Source organism: Bicyclus anynana, chromosome 3 (genome assembly GCF_947172395.1).
Source record: "Bicyclus anynana chromosome 3, ilBicAnyn1.1, whole genome shotgun sequence".
Classification (NCBI taxonomy): domain Eukaryota; kingdom Metazoa; phylum Arthropoda; class Insecta; order Lepidoptera; family Nymphalidae; genus Bicyclus; species Bicyclus anynana.
The window spans coordinates 4,099,909-4,119,451 of NC_069085.1; the positions used below are offsets into that span (position 1 = coordinate 4,099,909).

General features: G+C 35.9%; 2 protein-coding genes across 3 annotated transcripts in view; both read right to left on the minus strand.

Annotated features, from left to right (window-relative positions):
* LOC112054440 (glycerol-3-phosphate dehydrogenase, mitochondrial) overlaps positions 1-11,120 on the minus strand; it is a 34,235-nt gene extending 23,115 nt beyond the window's left edge. Inside the window, exon 1 of one of the 2 annotated variants that reach the window (XM_052891329.1) lies at positions 10,797-11,120. The gene's annotated coding sequence lies outside the window, so the exon portion shown is untranslated. The remainder of the gene's footprint in view (positions 1-10,796) is intronic. The other variant, XM_052891328.1, reaches the window with a different exon arrangement.
* Positions 11,121-14,449: 3,329 nt separating this feature from the next.
* On the minus strand, positions 14,450-19,335 carry LOC112054441 (signal peptidase complex subunit 2). The gene is made up of 5 exons (XM_024094234.1): positions 19,172-19,335; positions 18,659-18,724; positions 17,563-17,696; positions 16,755-16,907; positions 14,450-14,717 (listed from the first exon to the last, which is right to left on the minus strand). The coding sequence occupies exons 1-5, from the start codon at positions 19,190-19,192 to the stop codon at positions 14,534-14,536; spliced, it is 558 nt and encodes a 185-aa protein (XP_023950002.1). The 5' UTR covers positions 19,193-19,335; the 3' UTR covers positions 14,450-14,533.
* Positions 19,336-19,543: the final 208 nt, after the last annotated feature.

A 19,543-nucleotide genomic window follows, 5' to 3' on the forward strand; every position in this document is an offset into this window, starting at 1 on the left:
CTCTGGTACTCAGGTTTCCTCACGATGTTTTCCTTCACCGTTTGAGACACGTGATATTTAATTTCTGAAATAACACACAACTGACAAGTTGGAGGTGCATGCCTCGGACCGGATTCGAACACACACCCTCGAATAGAAGGTAGAGGTCATATCCACTGGGCTATCACGGCTCTCCAATTATGAAAAATAGTCGGTCTCCTTTACTGTAACAAAGAAAAGCTCGGTATTACATAGTCGAACCCAGGACCTCAAGACTCGAAGCCTCATAAGCTAAACAAGGACCACCGAGGCATGTTATCATATCCAACATCATAAAGGTACTAGTCATATACCTACTAGAAGGTTTATAATAGGTACGCGTCACACATAGTCACGACCTAATCACGATCAATGCCACACTCACGCGTCACGTCATTAATATCATCACTATCAGTGGCGTGCACAAGGTTGTTAACTATGGTATTTACGTACGTACAAAGAATGTAAAAATAACTGGAAAAGTGGGAGTCGGACTTACCAATCGAGGGTTCTGTACTTGGTTACGTGCTTAAATAAAAGATACTTTTTATGATTTCATTACAAACGTATTTAAATAGTTTCATAACTATACCTATCTCCTAGTAACGATCAATCATCATTAGTGAAGGTTGGATTCTTAGAGCCACCAAACATATATTCGTAAAATGCTAAAACTGACGGTAAAACATTAACATGAACTATTTTTCTTTTTTTAATTCTTTACAAGTTAGCCCTTGACTACAATCTCACCTGATGGTAAGTGATGATGCAATCTAAGATGGAACCTAAGATAAACCTTTCGCTTTCTAGACAACATCTTACCGAAACGCTAAATAGCTTGATGGTACGTCTTTGCCGATAAGGCGGTACTAGCCACGGCCGAAGGCTCCCACCAGACAGACCTGGGCCAATTAATAAAACGTCAAACGGCTCAGCCGGGGATAGAACCCAGGTCCTCAGTATTGTAAATCAACTGCGCATACCATTGTACATACCTACGTAGCTAACCTACAAGGTCGCTCAAAAATATCGTCAGACTCGTCTGGACATTGCGAATTTCGATGACTGATTGTGATTACACTAGTGACGAAACTGTTATCAGAAAGTGTTCCTACCTTTAAATGAGTCATTTTCTAAATGTTTTCGCGTTTTTCGTTAGAACTAGCGGATGATTGTTTTGTTTGGATATGCTATACGTAAGTATCTATCACAGATAACTTAAAGCACTTAGCTAGCGCTGACCTAAACGGGTATCTATTACTAATATTATGAAGAGTTCGTCAGTTTTAGAGTTTATTAGGGTAGCACAGTAAAAATATATGTTGTAGTGTGTAACATTTGGATCTACCAAACTGATTTTGATTAATATTGACCATTCAATGGCCTTAACTCACTAATCAAATAGGTAATTGAATACATATCTATACTAATATATAAAGCTAAAGAGTTTGTTTGTTTGATTGAACGCGCTAATCTCAGTAACTACTGGTCCGATTTGAAAAATTCTTTCAGCGTTAGATAGCCCATTTATCGAGGAAGGCTATAGGCTATTTATTATCCCCGTACTCTTACGGGAACGAGAACCACGCGGGTGAAACCGCGCGGCGTCATATCTCATATTAATGTTTGCCAATTAACAGAGATGTTGTCTCTACAATACTTTTATTGTAATTTCGTAGGTTTTCCGCAGAAAATTCCTAACCAAAAACCGTGCGTTAACGCTATCCACCGAAAGAGTACTTATAAAGCAGTTTGATACTTGCCACAGCTATGCCACGAGATTGATTGCGTTATCAGCTATTATCTACAGCTGATAAAGACGTAAAACGCTTCTCTTAATTAAATTGATTATCACTTCCACATGACAACCGACAGTCGTGCGACAAAGGACACGCGCGCATTAGCTACAGTTACCTATTTAACCACGGATGAAACATTAGCCGGATTTATATTTGTCACGACGCGTCACGACACGACACGTCAGAAGAGAATCGGTATCATACATTTTGTATGGTAACTATAGTTCTCATGCGTTACGTTACGTCACGTCAGACAAATGTAATTCCGCCTTTATGTGCTATAAGTTCTGTGTACTTAAGAGTAATTTGCTAGGACACAACAGCATCTTATAACGTGAGATTTAAACCTAAGAATTAACGGATTTCGGACCACACGTTATCTCGGTATTAGATATTTTGTGGACAGAGTAAGAATATAAACTCTTTGATTTTGAGTTTTACCCATTTTGTGGACTAACTATGGGCCTTGGTCGCTAACTATGGGCCTCATAAGAAGGCTCAGAGTCACATAGCGGGCGATGGAACGAGCTATGTTAGGAGCATCTCTGCGTGATCCGCAGAAGAACCAAAGTCACCGACATAGCTCAACGAGTTGCGAAGCTGAAGTGGCAATGGGCGGGGCACATAGTTCGAAGAGCCGATGGACGTTGGGGTCCCAAAGTGCTGGAATGGCGACCCCGCACTAGTAAGCGCATTGTTGGCGGACCCCCACCAGGTGGACTGACGACATCAAGCGAGTCGCAGGGATTCGCTGGATGCAGGTGGCTCAGTATCGTGATGTTTGGAAGTCCCTACAAAAGGCCTATATCCAGCAGTGGACGTCCATCGGCTGATATGATGATGATGATGATGTGGACTATCATGCATAGGTAGGTAACTAATTTACTTTGCGATTATCTTGTTGTTCATTTACCGAAACTTGAATGGTAGTACTACCGATACCCAATGATATTACGTACAGTTCGTTTCGTATAGCATGGTGCGGGTGACAGTTCGTTTCGCTCTTGAAATTTGGCCGCGTTTTGCGATAATAGTACGTGTTATGGACGTCATGAGGCAACTGTCACCGTACCCATCCATGCTATCTGAAAATTATTATAATTATAATTGACGGCCTCCGTGGCGCAGTGGTATGCGCGGTGGATTTACGAAACGGAGGTCTTGGGTTCGATCCCCGGCTGGGCAGATTGAGATTTTCTTAATTAGTCCAGGTCTGGCTGGTGGGAGGCTTCGGCCGTGGCTACTTACCACCCTACCGGCAAAAACGTACCGCCAAGCGATTTAGCGTTCCGGTACGATACCGTGTAGAAACCAAAAGGGGTGTGGATTTTCATCCTCCTCCTAACAAGTTAGCCCGCTTCCATCTTAGACTGCATCATCACTTACCATCAGGTGAGATTGTAGTCAAGGGCTAACTTGTAAAGAATAAAAAAAAAAAACACTAATGTCGGCAGGACAGAGTACGTAGTGAAGTCTACTGACTCCACGTACTTAAAGGCGAAAATAGCTCACGTCTATAAAACTTTTAAAATAGTCGAACTTTTCCAAGATTATCTCAACCATGCGTTGAACATGTGATAAGCTATAAATACTCACTAGTAAAATGCCGGCATTTTCCTGCGAAAGGGATGATAACAGTTTTTTAAATTCTATATAAATTAAGAGTATGCTAATAGAAAAGCAATTTTGTAAAAGTAACAGGGTATCTGCGATCATTACTTTCGGAGCTACAGGGATTTAAAGGGTCAGATTTGCGGCGCTGCCGCAGATCCCTGAAAAACGCCCCATACAAAATGGTACGATCTTATGTCGTAAGCAATTAATGATCGTTAGATTTGTATGGGCGTCTAAACAAAATTACTAATATCTTTGCTATTTCTGCGTTTATGTTTATAGTTCATAAATTAAAAAATGTCACATTTAATGTAAGGAAAGTAAAACTGTATGAATTTTCAAATCAAATCAAATCAAAAATCATTTATTTCAAGTAGGCTCAGTTTACAAGCACTTTTGACACGTCAGTTGACTATTTGTAAAGATTCTACCATTTTCATCTAATTACGATAAAATATTTTTAACAGATTTTTAAATTTTATAATCTTATTTATTTTGCAAATATCCAGTCAATCTTTGCTTTTTATGTATAAATTAGTTAACATTGACCTTATTTACCCAAATGTATCATTAAAATCAATATATTCAAACCTAGTCATCATCCCCATTGCACGGACGTCTACCTCGAGACTTTAGTTAGAGCTAAACATTATTTCAAAAGTGAAGCAGGAACAAACAATTAAGTATTTAGTAAATTTTTAACCCCCAAAACAAAAAGTGGGATGTTATAAGTTTGTTGTGTCTGTCTGTCTATAGCTCTCGAACGGATGAAGCGATTTAATTTTTTTTTTTATGTATTAAAAAACGTGTGACTTACTCGTGAGAGTGTTCTTACATGTTTGATGTAAAGTTGAGCCGTGTTATATTTTTGGGGGGTGAAAGTGTAAATATACTCGAGTGGGTCGCAAATGATCGCACTGAAAGAGAATAAATATTCATGACTTGATTGAGAGAATAATTAATAATTTCATGACCTTCGGAGGTTTCCAATTTTTTTAATTTTATGTTATGTTATATGATATGCTGACTGACCTGACTGAAGGTAGGTACTTGGACATTTTTTCTAGGTCATCTGTCTACTAGTTACGTTATCAACCCATATACGGCTCACTGCTGAGCTCGAGTCTCTTCTCAGAATGAGAGGGGTTAGGCCAATAGTCCACCACGCTGGCCCAATGCGGATTGGCAGACATCACACACGCAGAGAATTAAGAAATTCTCTGGTATGCAGGTTTCCTCACGATGTTTTCCTTCACCGTTTGAGACACGTGATATTTAATTTCTTAAAATGCACACAACTGAAAAGTTGGAGGTGCATGCCCCGTACCGGATTCGAACCCACACCCTCCGGAATCGGAGGCAGAGGTCATATCCAGTGGGCTATCACGACTCTCAACTAAGTCTGCTGTCTACTAGTTATTATTATGTATTTATATTGATATTTTATATGCGAGACGCAGCAGCGTCGCTGCGGCACCGCGTTGCGGCGTAACGTCGCGCTGTGCGGTTGCGGTGCGGCGCCGCAGTGAGGCATATCATTGTTATTTATGTGCAGGATGTGTGGCCTCTCCCTTAAGGGACACCGATTTGGATGCGATTTTCATTTGAAAGCTGGTTTGTCAACAATGATTCTTAGATACCTATGTCAAAAAAAAAATCAGTTCAGCCGTTTACAAAATATGGAAAGAGAATGAACAATATATATATATATATATATATTGATATTTCTTAGTTTTTTGTATATATTTAACTATTTTCTTATTTTATGCGTGAATGTTGCTTCCTTATATATTATATTACTTCTGTACACCCTAGCCTATATCTTTATAATATTTATTATTAGTTTCTTCGTTGGGTTGCCTGGAAGAGATCGCTTTTTAGCGATAAGGCCGCCTATTGTGCATTTCTTTTTGTTTTTTCATTATTTTTTCTATATTGTATGTTTCTATAAGGTGTACAATAAAGAGTATTTTCATTTCATTTCAATCTAATATTTTCAAATATTTTATAGTAAGTAGTAAACTAGTAAGTAAAGTACATAACTACTACCTACTTAAGTAATTCACTTATTATTATTACGTACTTAGTAGTAATTTTCAAATAAGTATTTAAGTACCTCAATGGTATTCATTAAAGTAGCTTAATGTGTAGGTACATTACAAATAATTATCATACTTATAAATTATCATTTGTCTTCATTTCGTATACTTTTAATTCCTCTAATGCTAATTTGTTGTGAGGATAATTGCTTAATGACAACAGTATTTTTTTTTTGTTACAACCATTAGCAAAGTAATTAATGTCTATGAGACCTACAGTTGAATGAATTTTTGACAAAGTCGACTCCAGCTGAATATTGGGTTTTCCAAAAATTTTAATTTTATGTTGTAGCCGTGAATGCTCAGTGGAAATGACCTCTGCCCTTAGAACGTAGGTTCGAATACAGTCTTAGACATGCACCTCCAACTTTTTAGTTATGTGCATTTTATATGAAACTAATTTCAGCTGTCTCAAACGGTGAAGGAAAACATCGTGAAAAACCTGCCCGCATTGGGCCAGCGTAGTGGACTAGCCTAACCCCTCTGAGAGTAGAATCGTGCTCAACAGTGAGCCGAATGTGGATTGTTAACTCAGATAACTTGTTAACCTATAGGACCGCTAGAGGTTACCCCTCTGTCAAAATTACGCGTATACGATATCGATCTAATGTGTTCAATATATTAACTGCGTCTTGCGATGTTTCATTGTGTTAAAATTACACGTGTGTGTATTACGATTTAAAATTTATAGTAGTGTGTAGGTGTAAGGACATAGGATAGGATTTATTGGTGTTAATTTTTTTGGATGTGTGAGCCAACCTCGTTTTTTTGTTAGTAAAGAGTGTAATACAAGTCCATTAGAAGCAAAGAATATAATTAGAAGGTTCGAGGTTGTTAATGATGAATCTAGAGGGTGTGGGTTCGATTCCGGTCCGGAGCATGCACTTCCAACTTTTCAGTTGTGTGCATTTTGAGAAATTAAATATCACGTGTCTCTAACAGTGAAGGAAAAACATCGTGAGGAAACCTGCATACCAGAGAATTTTCTTAGTTCACTACGTGTGTGAAGTATGCCAATCCGCATTGGGCCAGCGTGGTGGACTATGGGCCTAACGCTTCTCGTTCTGAGAGGAGACTAGAGCTCAGCAGTGAGCCGAATATGGGTTGAGAATGATTATGATGATGAATAATGATTAGAAAGTACATAATTGGTTGGAGGTTGATAATGATGTATAATTAATTATTATTCATCAGACATAATTATGTAGCAACATAGATAATACGGAATTATTTAACCTAATTATTCTAATCCTCTTTGGCAGTGTTCCCAACAAATAGAGACGAGTTCCAATATTTTTTGCGCTGTCTCCATTGTGACGACAATGTAACACAAAAGTCAGCCAAAAATTCCACGTTACAATGAACCCTACTCGGTGTCAGGGATGATGATATATTTTAAAGATTAATCATTATCAACCCATATTCGGCTCACTGCTGAGCTCGAGTGTCCTCTCATATGGTGGAATTTTACAAATCGGTTCATTCATTACATACAAAATTACAAATCTTTCCTCTTTATAATACACAATATTATTATATATAACAACTAGCGGACGCCCGCGACTTCGTCCGCGTGAAAATTGATGTAAACTTCTCTACCTCTACCTTACCCTGCTCGTAAACCTACCCAACCCTACCCTACCCCTACCTTACTCCTACCCTACCGCTAATGCTAACCCTTCCCTCACCCCACCTTACCCTACCCTAACCCTACCCGTAACCTATCCATACCCTATCCTACCCTACCCCTAATCTACCCCTACCCTACCCCTACCTTACTCCTACCCTACCGCTAACCCTAACCCTTCCCTACCCCTACCTTATCCCTACCCTAACCCTACCCTACCCGTACCCTACCCCTATCCTACTCCTCCCCTACCCTATACGTTCCATATCCTTCCCCTACCTGCCCCTACCCTACACTTTCCCTACCTTATCCGTACCCTACCCCACCCTACACTTTCCCTAAATTACCCCTACCCTACCTCTATCCTATCCCTTCCTTACCTCTATCCTATCCCTACCCTCGGCAAAATTGGTCCAGCCTTTTGTGCTTGGTGCACAAAATGACCAAAAGACTATAATTTCCCAAGCGACTTCTATGCTAATACTATAAAGAGGTAAAGTTTGTGTGGTTGTCGGGGGTAATCTCTGGATCTACTGGACCGATTTGGAAAATTCTTTTACCAATAGAAAGCTACATTATTTTCGAGTGTCATAGGCTATGTTTGGTCCTCATATTCATACGGGAACGGGAACCACGTAATTGAAACCGCGGGGCGTCATATAGCGGCATTTCTGCGACTTTCAGAAATTTTGTATTATCTCCGAAACTATATAACTAAATAACATACTGTAAAGGGCAAATCTTATCTCTATAATATCCTTGTGATTATTAAATCATTTATTTTGATAAGGATTTAAGTTTAGTTGTGTAAATAATGACGTAAACCTTAGTTTAAAATTTAAATAATTTATTAAAGTACTAAAGGTACTATATCTGCTAAAATATAAAAGATAGATATATGGTGTCGCGGACTTTTTTGTAGAACTTTTAAAGGTTCAAAAAGCCTCCATACATTTATTTCAGTTATACGCAATGGTTGAGGCAGCGCATGCGAATAAGTAAGTTTTTCGGTCTGACCTGTAAGAGAAAACCCGCGATAACTCAGTAGTTATATATGATAGAAATATAAAATATAGCCTATAGCACTCCCCGATAACGTAGCTTTCTACTGGTGAAAGAATTTTTAAAATCGGTCCAGTAGTTCCGAAGATTACCCCATTTCAAAAAATTGTTACAAACTTACAAACTTACAAACTTACAAACTTACAAACTTTACCTCTTTATAATATTAGTATAGATAACAATATAACAACCAAGGTTACAAAACCTTGGTTGTCATATTGTACCAACCGATGTAGCCCTAGTTAGAGCATACTTGATAATACACAATGTATTTATTCTGAATACTACACATACATGTCATAGGGAGCCAAAACCGAAATAGATCGAGCCGGTGGGATACAGTTGTCGTGGTTATTACAGGCCGAGCAGCGCCGCTATCAGGTGATTGTGTATACATACGGGTAGCCATCTCGCACTCTTACATTGAAGTTTACTCGCATGAATGCGTGTACATATGGGTAGGTATCTCACACTATTAACTTAGACCATTAATATTAAATTGAAAGGAATAAAAAATAGAAATGACCCTTCTCTAAAATGCGCATTTACAGTGGAGTTCCTAAATAGCCCAAACAACATTCAATCCTCTTTAGTTTTTGAGATAATCGCTGACATTCAAACATACAATAGAAGGTGGGGTGAAGCCGAAAGAGCATTCCAGACTTGAATACATTGTCATGGACAGTCCTTGCTGCAACCACGCTTAAAGGTAAGAAGATGCTACGGATCCTATTCATTCTTGACTTGAATATATCCACGTATAGGTGCTTAGGGAAAACGGAAGCACAGGGGCATTCCATAACTTCGCAATGCATATCAGAAAGAAATAATGTAGGTAGTTCCTCTTTCGCCACCTTTGTTCCTTGTTTAGGTGATTGTAGCTAAAATAATTTTAACTATTTCATAAAATAGGTACGAGTACTAAATAAAATAATTCCTGAGAACACTCGCAAATATAATTAACTACTCGTATGTTATAGACAACCAATAACAAGAAAGTAAACAAACGCAAAAGATAACAAAAGCCCTAATAGATAATCATATAGAAATATATAAAATATAGATAATATATAAAACAGACTTAGAAGCGTTCAGTAGATACCTAGGTACTTTTTTATAGTAAAAGTAAGCACAAGGCACACCTAATGGTAAGCGGGAAAACCATCGGTCCATCTATACTAATATTATAAAGAGGAAAACTTTGTTTGTATGTTTGTTTGTTTGATTGTAATGAATAGGCTCAAAAACTACTGGACCGATTTTAAAAATTCTTTCACCATTCGGAAGCTACATTATCCACAAGTAACATAGGCTAAATTTTATTTTGGAAAAAAATAGGGTTCCGTAAGATATTTGGGTTTTTCGGACACAATGTGTGAAAAATCAACCAGAAAAGTAGTGTAGGGGTAGGTAGGGGTAGTTGAAAGTTTACATCGAGTTTCACGCGGACGAAGTCGCGGGCGTCGGCTAGTCGCCTATAAACAGAGCAACACTCCGCAGGGTATGTAAGGAAAAACAAAGTATTAAACTTACAAATATACCTACACAAAAATCGCCCGATATTATTTATTGTCATAATAATTTAAATAAATTATTAAGGCTATAAATAAATTATTAATTAAATGACTACTACCTACCTACTAACCTAAATTATTTTAATATTTTCCTCGATCCAAAATGAAATTGATTATTTGCACAGCAAAGCCTGATCTGATTCTATTATTAAAATGACATGAAAAAAATGGGACCACCCTGGAAACAAACAATTCAAAACAAAAAAAATATTTTCAAAATCGGTCCACAAATGACGGAATTATCGCTGGACATACATAAAAAAAACATACATACAGCCGAACGTAGAACCTCCTCCTTTTTGGAAGTCGGTTATATAAAATTAAATTAAATTCCTCCGGCAAGCATTCCTCGTCATGATTTGCGTTGTCAACTGTTATTACCTACATCCTACTGCATAAGCATTTTTATAATTATTTACTACTACATAATTACAATACAGTATAAAATAAACGAAGTTACATAGGTAAATAATATTTTAATTACAGTAACTTACATTACGTAAAATGTGCCATGTGTAATAATAAAAGACGTGTATCTTTAAAAAGAAAGGTTGCAATGACCTTTTCAAACGTAGGGATGACCTTGACATACAGGGAAAATTTTTTTTTAGTTACTATAAATTTAAAAAAGGTAAAGTTTTAGATAAACGTAAGAAGAGACTAATAAAGCTAAAATGACCTCTTTTACCGTAAGGATAACCTTGGCTTATAGAGCTGCTATGATGTCATACATTAGTTGTAACGCCGACTTTATAACACACTTTAAATGTCTAGTTTTATTCATTTCTACAAATTGGACAACACAACAAAAGCATTTAAAAACACATAAATACTGTAATATTAGAACAATCTACATATGTGGATCTCTACGATAGTAGATATATACAAAAAAAACGGCAGTGAAATTGAGAACTTGAAAAACCAAATGACTAAGTAATTAATTAAAAATAGCACCGAAATATACCTTAACAATGACTACAATAACTTCCTTCTATGGACTCACCTTTTATCCTTTAACACAGCAGTTAAACTAAGAACACATTTAGTTATATAAAAACTAATTATAGTACACAAGGGCACTAACTATTTATTATTACGATTTTAACACATTACATTAAACCAATAGATTTTTCACATCACTTTTGTGTTAAAAAACGGTAAAATACACCACTAGTAATATATTTTTTGTAACAGCAAAACCAGAATACTAGTATGAATTCGCGCGGCAAGGCATAACGCCCTACCTTGGTCGACCCGTCAAGCGACGGCGTATAAAGTAGGGAAGGGACCGAGTGACTATTCAAAGACGCATATTTATGCGTTTAACTTGTTCGATTTCGTGCTCGGAAAACCTTGGGGCGAACATAGTGAAGTGATCAATACAAGCACGCAATGCGCGGTTAACTTCGCTCTGTCACAATGCCATCTAGCGTGTATACGAGTAAGTAGATTTGTAGAGAGGCTATTGTGACCAGCCAGTTTAAGAAGACTCCTCGGAAGATAATCGCCTACGTTTGGGAAACTTTAATATGTAGATTTTTGTATAGACTATAGAGACTATTGTGACCAGCCAGTTTAGAAGACTCCTCGGGTATGATCTACATTAGAAAAACTTTTGGTGTTTATGCTGAAAACACGGATTTTATAAAAATAATCTAAAGACATCAAGAGGTAAAACGAAATAGAAGGAATCAAATAGCAATAGCGGTTTTAAAGAAAACATCATTATTCAGTGGCGTGCACAGGTGCTTACCCTGAAGACTCATCACGAACATGTTTTGAAAGAAAAATAAATAGATTTTGTACAATTTCTACGCATAGGTAATGCCTACCCTTTGTATTAAACAACTTGTGCACACCACTGTCATTATCAGCCTATTTTGACCCCATATTGGGCCAGACCTACTTCCTTATAGGAGAGAGGATATATAGCTTAGACCTACCACTTTGCTTTAATCTCTAATGTTAACATTCTTAAACGACCACATAGTAATACACTTTTACGAACTAATGTACCCAATGTAAGACATTACAACTAAAACTATGTTATCAAATAATAAAATATGAAGTCCCAGTTCAAGGTCTTTCATGATAAGTCCCAACCTTAGTTCACGAGTAAAATAAATCCAAATGCGCTAAGCTATAAACGATTAAAACGTTTCTACTGGACCCAGTCAAGCTTGATTTATATAACTTGCCAACTTCTCCCCATTGGCTAGTACTTTTACGCAAGTAACCAATAAGCTTCAATAACCAAATAGCCACCTTCAGGCGACAAACGGAGTTTTTGGCCGCTTATATACCTTTATGGAGAAGATGGGGCATAGAGAAAATTCATAATAAAGAAATTTTTAACTTATAAATGTATTATATATTTTATTTTTATATTTTTAACTTTAAAGGTTTCAACTATTCATTTTTAATGTGTTTTTATTTATTTTCGTATTTTTGTGGGCAATTTTTATTTCTTCTTGTTATAAAGAACAAGTTAGATTATTTACAACTTTAATTAATAAATAAATGGCCTCATGCGAAGGTTTGCCACGACGTTTAGTGTACATAGGAATATAATTATAAAATATTTCACATATGAATTATAAAAAAAATACATTTGCAACCGACTTCAAATAAAAATTTTAATAAAAAAAATTCAACCGACTTCCAACTAAAAAATTAACCTAAACTAAAAAGCAAAAAATAACATCTTACTTATGTGCTACCTTCTGATCAGTTTGAAGGCGGTGCCAAGCCAGTGATGTTTTAATTTAAGCCGTTTAAATTACAAAATTTCTGTGGTTCTTTCAGAAACGGCTTTAATTAAAACATGACACTGGATTGGCACCGCCTTCAAACTGATCAGAAGGTAGCACATAAGTAAGATGTTATTTTTTGCTTTTTAGTTTAGGTTAATTTTTTAGTTGGAAGTCGGTTGAATTTTTTTTATTAAAATTTTTATTTTTTAATTTTTAGTGTTAGCACACCCACTGAGTGTGAACAAAAATTAATAAGCAATTAGTTGAAACGTTATTTTCTTATGATAAGTATCTAAGTCCTACAATCCCAATTTTAAAAATACTACCTTAACTCATATACAAAATTTCACTCCCCCTTTATCCACACGTAATATGAATATTCATAAAATCGTGAAAGGTGACTGTCCTCCGTCTTCATCACCAGACCCCCTATGCAGTCACATTCTCATCAATATAAAATTTATCAAGTCCAAACACAAGGTAGCTACTGTGAACCGTCGAGGAGTTCCCTTAACTCTCCTTCATCTTCGTCACCAGACCTCTGATACAGTCACAACCCATCTAGGTGGAAAGTTCTCATCAATACAAAATGATCAAGTCAAAACACAAGGTAGCTACTGTGAACCGTTGAGGAGTTCCCTTAACTATCCTTCGTCTTCATCACCAGACCCCTAATACAGTCACAACCCATCTAGGTGGAAAGTTCTCATCAATACAAATTTATCAAGTCCAAACACAAGGTAGCTACTGTGAACCGTTGAGGAGTTCTCTTAACTGTCATTCGTCTTCATCATCAGACCCTTAATACAGTTACAACCCATCTAGGTGGAAAGTTCTCATCAATACAAATAAATCAAGTCCAAACAAAAGGTACCTGCTGTAAATCGTTGACGAGTTCCATCGTCTGTGTTTCGGCTCCATCATCAGACCAACTCCAGACCTTCATAAAAGTGTAGTGGTTTAAAATAACTTATGGAAACACTAACAAACGCACTAGCCGTCCCTACAATTTTCGAAAGTTCCCCTCGATTTCTCCAGGATACCATCATCAGATCCTGACATGAAAAAAATGGGACCACCCTGGAATGAAACCCTTCAAAACAAAAAAAGAATTTTCAAAATCGGTCCACAAATGACGGAATTATCGCTGGACATACATAAAAAAAAAAAAAAAAAAAAAAAAAAAAAAAACATACATACAGCCGAACGTAGAACCTCCTCCTTTTTGGAAGTCGGTTAAAAACGAAGGAGGCCCACAATTCAAAACACGCGCATGTTTTTTAATGTTTGTTATTGTTGTCTGGCTATCGCATGTTCATTTGAATAATCCATATGTTATTTAAAATTCATCATCAATAGTCTATGATGTATAAAAAGGTCATTCATCACGAAATTTCGAAAACCACTTGACGCATAAAGATGAACTTTGAACACACTTTCTGAAAATGAATTTGCATCTATGCCTGTTTTCCATAATATGATGACATTTTGATACGCTTGTCATTTTTGTCTTGATTGTTTTTTTAGGCAAATGCACCAATAACAGCCAGTATTATTAATAAAGAAAATTAATATTTTTGTGTTTCTGATACAGATAAATGGTTGACATTTTATTGTCAAAATTATTAAAGTTAAAAAATTAAATGTTTTTTTATTATATTTTATCTCTCAGAGTTAATTTTATTCATAAAATGTTGAGCACTTTTCTGACATTAAAACTCTTTGCCAAGATTTAAAAATTACTGTTCGTTATTAGACGGATGTTACAGGTTTTATATTACATTACGACACGTGCGTAATGAGATACATTACGATAGTAAAATTGGTGAAATAAGCGATACTTTACGAGCAAATGTGTAAAAAAACTATTGTTAGTTATTTCAAGTTTAAAATATAAACAATATTTTTATGTCATAAAATTTATTGAGATTAATTAACTGTAAGTGAATTGTGCACAAAAAATACAACACTCCCCATCACTTCACACTCACTTCTCTTTCTTCTCGGACGACAGTGAGTTGTACAATTTGGTGATCTCGTTCACAATGAGTGTTTGGACGACAGTGCCGTTGGTGTCGATGAAGTTGGCGAAGGATTTGTTGACGGAGGCCTCACGAGTCCTGCCACTGGAGTCCCTCATCACCAGCACGAGGTTGTATTTGTCATCGTGTCTGGGAACAAAGTGAATAATTTTTATTGTTCTCTGTTAGCACCCTAAGGTGATCGCACACTAACCAAAATTTTTTTTGATAGACTAGTTTAGTCATACACGTAACTCTTGTGGTCCATCGCTTGGCACAGAAAAAAACATCGAGCAGAGTCCTGGACTTGTGACCAAAGGATGTAGGGTTAAGAAATTCTTTGACAATCGATTAATACTCCCCTTCTCTGCTTGTATTATTCTTCCTACATATTAGACACAATGATGAATAAAACACGTAGCAACATGTTACCAGACATGTTTTATTTATTATAACTGAATCTTTCTGAATCATTACAGGTTTGCGGTGGTATTGCATCCGAGGGAGCGACATAGAAGCAAGGATATTTTTCAGTCACTCATCTTCAATCTTGTTTCTCCCCTAACCTCTCTAACTCCCTTCTGACGTCATGCCAACCTTCTCTGTAACGCGCGGACGAGGACTTTGTCATGCGGTTGTGCTTATAGGGCCATATTTATAAACCTGAATTATTATTTAAACTTCAATTTTCTTCAAAGTAAAGTGAACTTTAAAAAGTAGTAATTCACTTTACTTCGAAGAAAATTGGGATTTAAATCTTAATCCATGTTTATAAATATGGCAGATAGGGCACATTATCATCAGAATATATGGTTTTTATATTTCTTAAAGTATTGAGGTGTTAGTTAGGTAGTTAGTGTGCTATCAGAGTATACTTAAATGTGCAAATCATACTTGGATATATAAAGAAACTTATTTTTGTCACTGTTGATACTTGTATGGTAGAAAAACTGTTTAGTGCATAGACTTACATTGTTCTCATTGAAATGTTTGTCACTAATCAAGTCCAAAATACATAACAAACAAGGTACAGGTTTATAATTCAATCAAAGAAGAATATACATAATTATAGTTCTGTAAATATGACTATAAAAATACAATGATAAAAAAGTAAAATAAGGCAAAAAAATAACATGTTCTACTGATGTGGTGCAGAGCCAAATGGGTACTTTTGTATTGATTTTAGTTCTTGACTATGTCCCATTTTTTTAAGTTTTACTTTTCTTTTTAACAATGCCTTCAAACATTCTGTTTTATGAAATCTGAAGGCAAATTAATTCTGTTTTTAGTTCCATTTCTCTTCTTTTTCATTTTTAAATTATTACATATTGACATTATTATGTTTTTAAATAATAGCATAAATTTAAAAACAGATTTTTATTTTTGTGTTTCAATTAAAATACTATAAAGTTATTACTGGTAACAATTTTTATAATCTACATTCAGTGTTTCTTTAAGTAGCCTTATTGTCTTTGGATTAATAGGGATGACAGTGACAGTTTTTTAAATTGTATATAAATTAGGAGTATGCTAATAGTAAAGCAATTTTGTCAAAGTAACAGGGTATCTGCGATAATTACTTTCGGAGCTACAGGGATTTAAAGAGTCAGAATTGCGGCGCTGCCGCGGATCCCTGAAAAACGCTCCATACAAAATGGCACGAGTTAGTGACGTCGTTGGCTCGCTGATCGTTAGATTTGTATGGGCGTCCAAATAAAATTACTAATATCTTTGTTATTTGTGCGTTTATGTTAATAGTTCAATTATTGAAAATGTCACATTTAATGTAAGGAATTTTTATCTAATTACAATAAAAGATTTTTATTAGATTTGAAATTTTATAATCTTATTTATTTTGCAAATATCCAGTCAATCTTTGCTTTTTATGTATAAATTAGTTAACATTGACCTTATTTATCCGAATTTATTATAAAAATCAATATATTCCGTCCTAGTGTCATCATCCCCATTTGTTTCACACAAACGGATAAGCAAGCATTCCCTAGTTACTATGGCCTGGCAACTTCGTTCGTAACACCCCCGATGTTGCGCGCGGACCGGGGGACCCCCCGTCAATTCCCCGCACGCACAATTACACATCCGCGCAGTCTTTGTACCTGTCGCCCGCATATCATGGGAGTGTTATCAACAAACTTGCCAGACTATAAATAAATTAAGTGTACTTACTTTTTAACATAAGAACTGGCTTCCCAAGTCCTGGTGTTGTTGGAGACTTTTTCTCGCGCCACCACAAAGATGCCCTTCTCCTTGAAGGTAGTGTACAGAGTCAAAATACTCATGAGAATGAAATATGACGAGACACAGATTATAAGTACCAATCTGCAAAAAAAAATATTTTGTGTAATAAAACTTTGTTATAATTTAAGAATAATTATATTAAAAGATATTTATATATTTATTTATATTAAAATATATCAAAACTATATATTCTTATTTATTTTATAAACATCAAGACAATCTTAGTTTTTTATATATTAATTACTAGCGGACGGCCGCGACTTCGTCCGTGTGGAATTTAATTTTTCACAAATCCCTCGGGAACCACAGATTTATCTGGGATAAAAAGTAGCCTATGTGTTTATCCAGAGTAAAATCTATTTCCATTCCAAATTTCAGCCAAATCGCTTCAGTAGTAGTGGCGTTAAAGAGTAACAAACATCCAATCATCCATAAAAACTTTCGCATTTATAATATTAGTAGGAAGTAGGATAAGACAAATATCTTAGATTCACTATGTGGGTACCGGGTCCATTGCATGGCAGAGAGAAAATCTCCAACCCTGGACAATGGACAACGGACTTAGGGTTAAGGAAATCCTCGACAATCAATTAACTCTGCCCTTCTGTGCTCGTGTTGTTCGCCCTGCCTAGCTAATATAATACTGACGTTATTTACCCTTATTTATCTTAAAAATTAATATATACCTTCTCATTATCCCTTCTCTTTAAATACTAGTGTGTAAAATCAAAATTACCTTGACTGTGGGAATGGGTAGAGATAGTCCCACAGTAAAGCATAGAGAGCAACGCCTACTGCCAGAGCACAGAGGAACAGCCTTCCGTCTATGAGTGCAAAACTCTCCTTACACTTCAGTTCCCCAGTGAAAACCTGCAAGGTCATTCAGATTTATAGAATGAATTAAACGAAATATATGATTATGACGGCCTCTGTGGTGCAGTGGATTTACAAGACAGAAGTCCTGGGTTTGATCCCCGGTTGGGCCAGTTGAGGTTTTCTTAATTGGTAATTGGTCTGGATGGTGAGAGGCTTCGGCCGCGGCTAGTTACCACCCTCCGACAAAGACGTACCGCTATGCGATTTAGCGTTCTGGTACGATGTTGTGTAGAAACCAAAAGGTGTGTGGATTTTTATCCTCCTCTTAACAAGTTAGCCCGCTCCCATCTTAGATTACATCACCACTTACCATCTGGTGAGATTGTAGTCAAGGGCTAACTTGTAAAGAATAAAAAAAAAGATAAAATAGTCGGGAAAACTGTGTGTATACTGTCAGATTAAATATTCATGACTTTTGTGAACATTGTGCGTTAATTTGCACAATACAAATACCAAAGTTTTTTAGGTATAAACACAACTTCCAGCCACATGAAGTCATCACATGTGTCCTGATTTTAGTATACTTTATGTATGACCTGTGGTTTATTTCAGAGATGTTATAAAGATTGTGTCTGAATATAACTGAGAATTTTCCTAATTCTCTATATGTGTGAAGTTTGCCAATCCTCAGTGGGCCAGTGTGGTGCACTATTAGCCTAACCCCTTTCATTCTGAGTGGAGACTGATGCTCAACAGTGAGTCGAATATAGGTAGATGATGATATGAGATACACTATATTTTATACATCACATCCATACATTATATATAACGGTGACTTCATTGAAAGATTTTAATACTATTTAATCTTAAAACTTTAACTGTGTGATATACAAAAAAAAATACCTATGATTTATATTCAAAAGGTTACACACGATCTTCAAATTTTTATCAGATGCAGACCTCACCTACTGGGTCCATGTGGAGAAGAAGAGATTGTATGTACAAATTATAAATACCTCTCTGATAGCATCATCAATAGCGTTCTTGGCAGCAGCACCATCCCATTTGTTAATTTTAACCACCTGGAACATAAACCATGCTAAAATTATCAAATTATCTTATGCTTGCTGCATACAGAAAAGGGTTAGGATGTGGAAAGGGCAACAACTGTACTGTTCAGTTTATTTAATACCCGTGACATATACAGTTTGATACATGATTTTTATGGATATGTGTGTTTTGTACTGCAGGTTTATTTCTCCATCAAATAAGTCAGCCATTCAAAAAAAGAACCGGATAAATAGTGCATGGCATGTTACGAGCCAAATAAACCGTGAGTTAACTACGGCTAACAGAGACTGTCTAGTAATTTTATAGCATTATTAATGAGAGCAAATAAAGAATTACACAGAAATTAATTACATTACATTGAATTGTGTTTTGTAAAAAATATAATCGTCGGCAAGAGTGACGTGTCCCAAACTCATGTAAACTTTCGAAAATACACAATGTAGTAACATAAAAATTACCTCGGGCGTTTCGTTAGTCATTATTAAAACAGATTTAATTATATATATTAAAATTACACACCAAGATACTAAAAATAATTACAATTTCAAATAGAAAAGCACTGCTATTGCTATATTATATTGACATTTGACAAAAAACAAAAATGCAATTTTGGTTTGATTGAATTGACAGTTGACACGTAACATGTATTTGCCACAGAAAATTTCACGTGTCTCCTCAAAACATCTTTTAATCGACGAGAAACCGAAATCCGATTTTCTTCAGTTTATTACAGTCATCACTGTAATATTTTACCACTCCAAAATAAAAGCATTTTGTAAATGAATCCTTCAAATCTTTTACTGATTTTTTGTTTAACTACATAAAAAGCA

What these genes read in the sequence shown, in the direction of transcription:
- LOC112054441 (XM_024094234.1), bottom strand. Translation starts at nt 19,192, where the DNA reads ATGACTAACGAAACGCCCGAG. An exon ending in TTGATGATGCTATCAGAGAG is followed by an intron (nt 17,697 to 18,658) that starts GTATTTATAATT and finishes ATGACCTTGCAG; the next exon opens with GTTTTCACTGGGGAACTGAA. An exon ending in TACCCATTCCCACAGTCAAG is followed by an intron (nt 16,908 to 17,562) that starts GTAATTTTGATT and finishes TTTTTTTTGCAG; the next exon opens with ATTGGTACTTATAATCTGTG.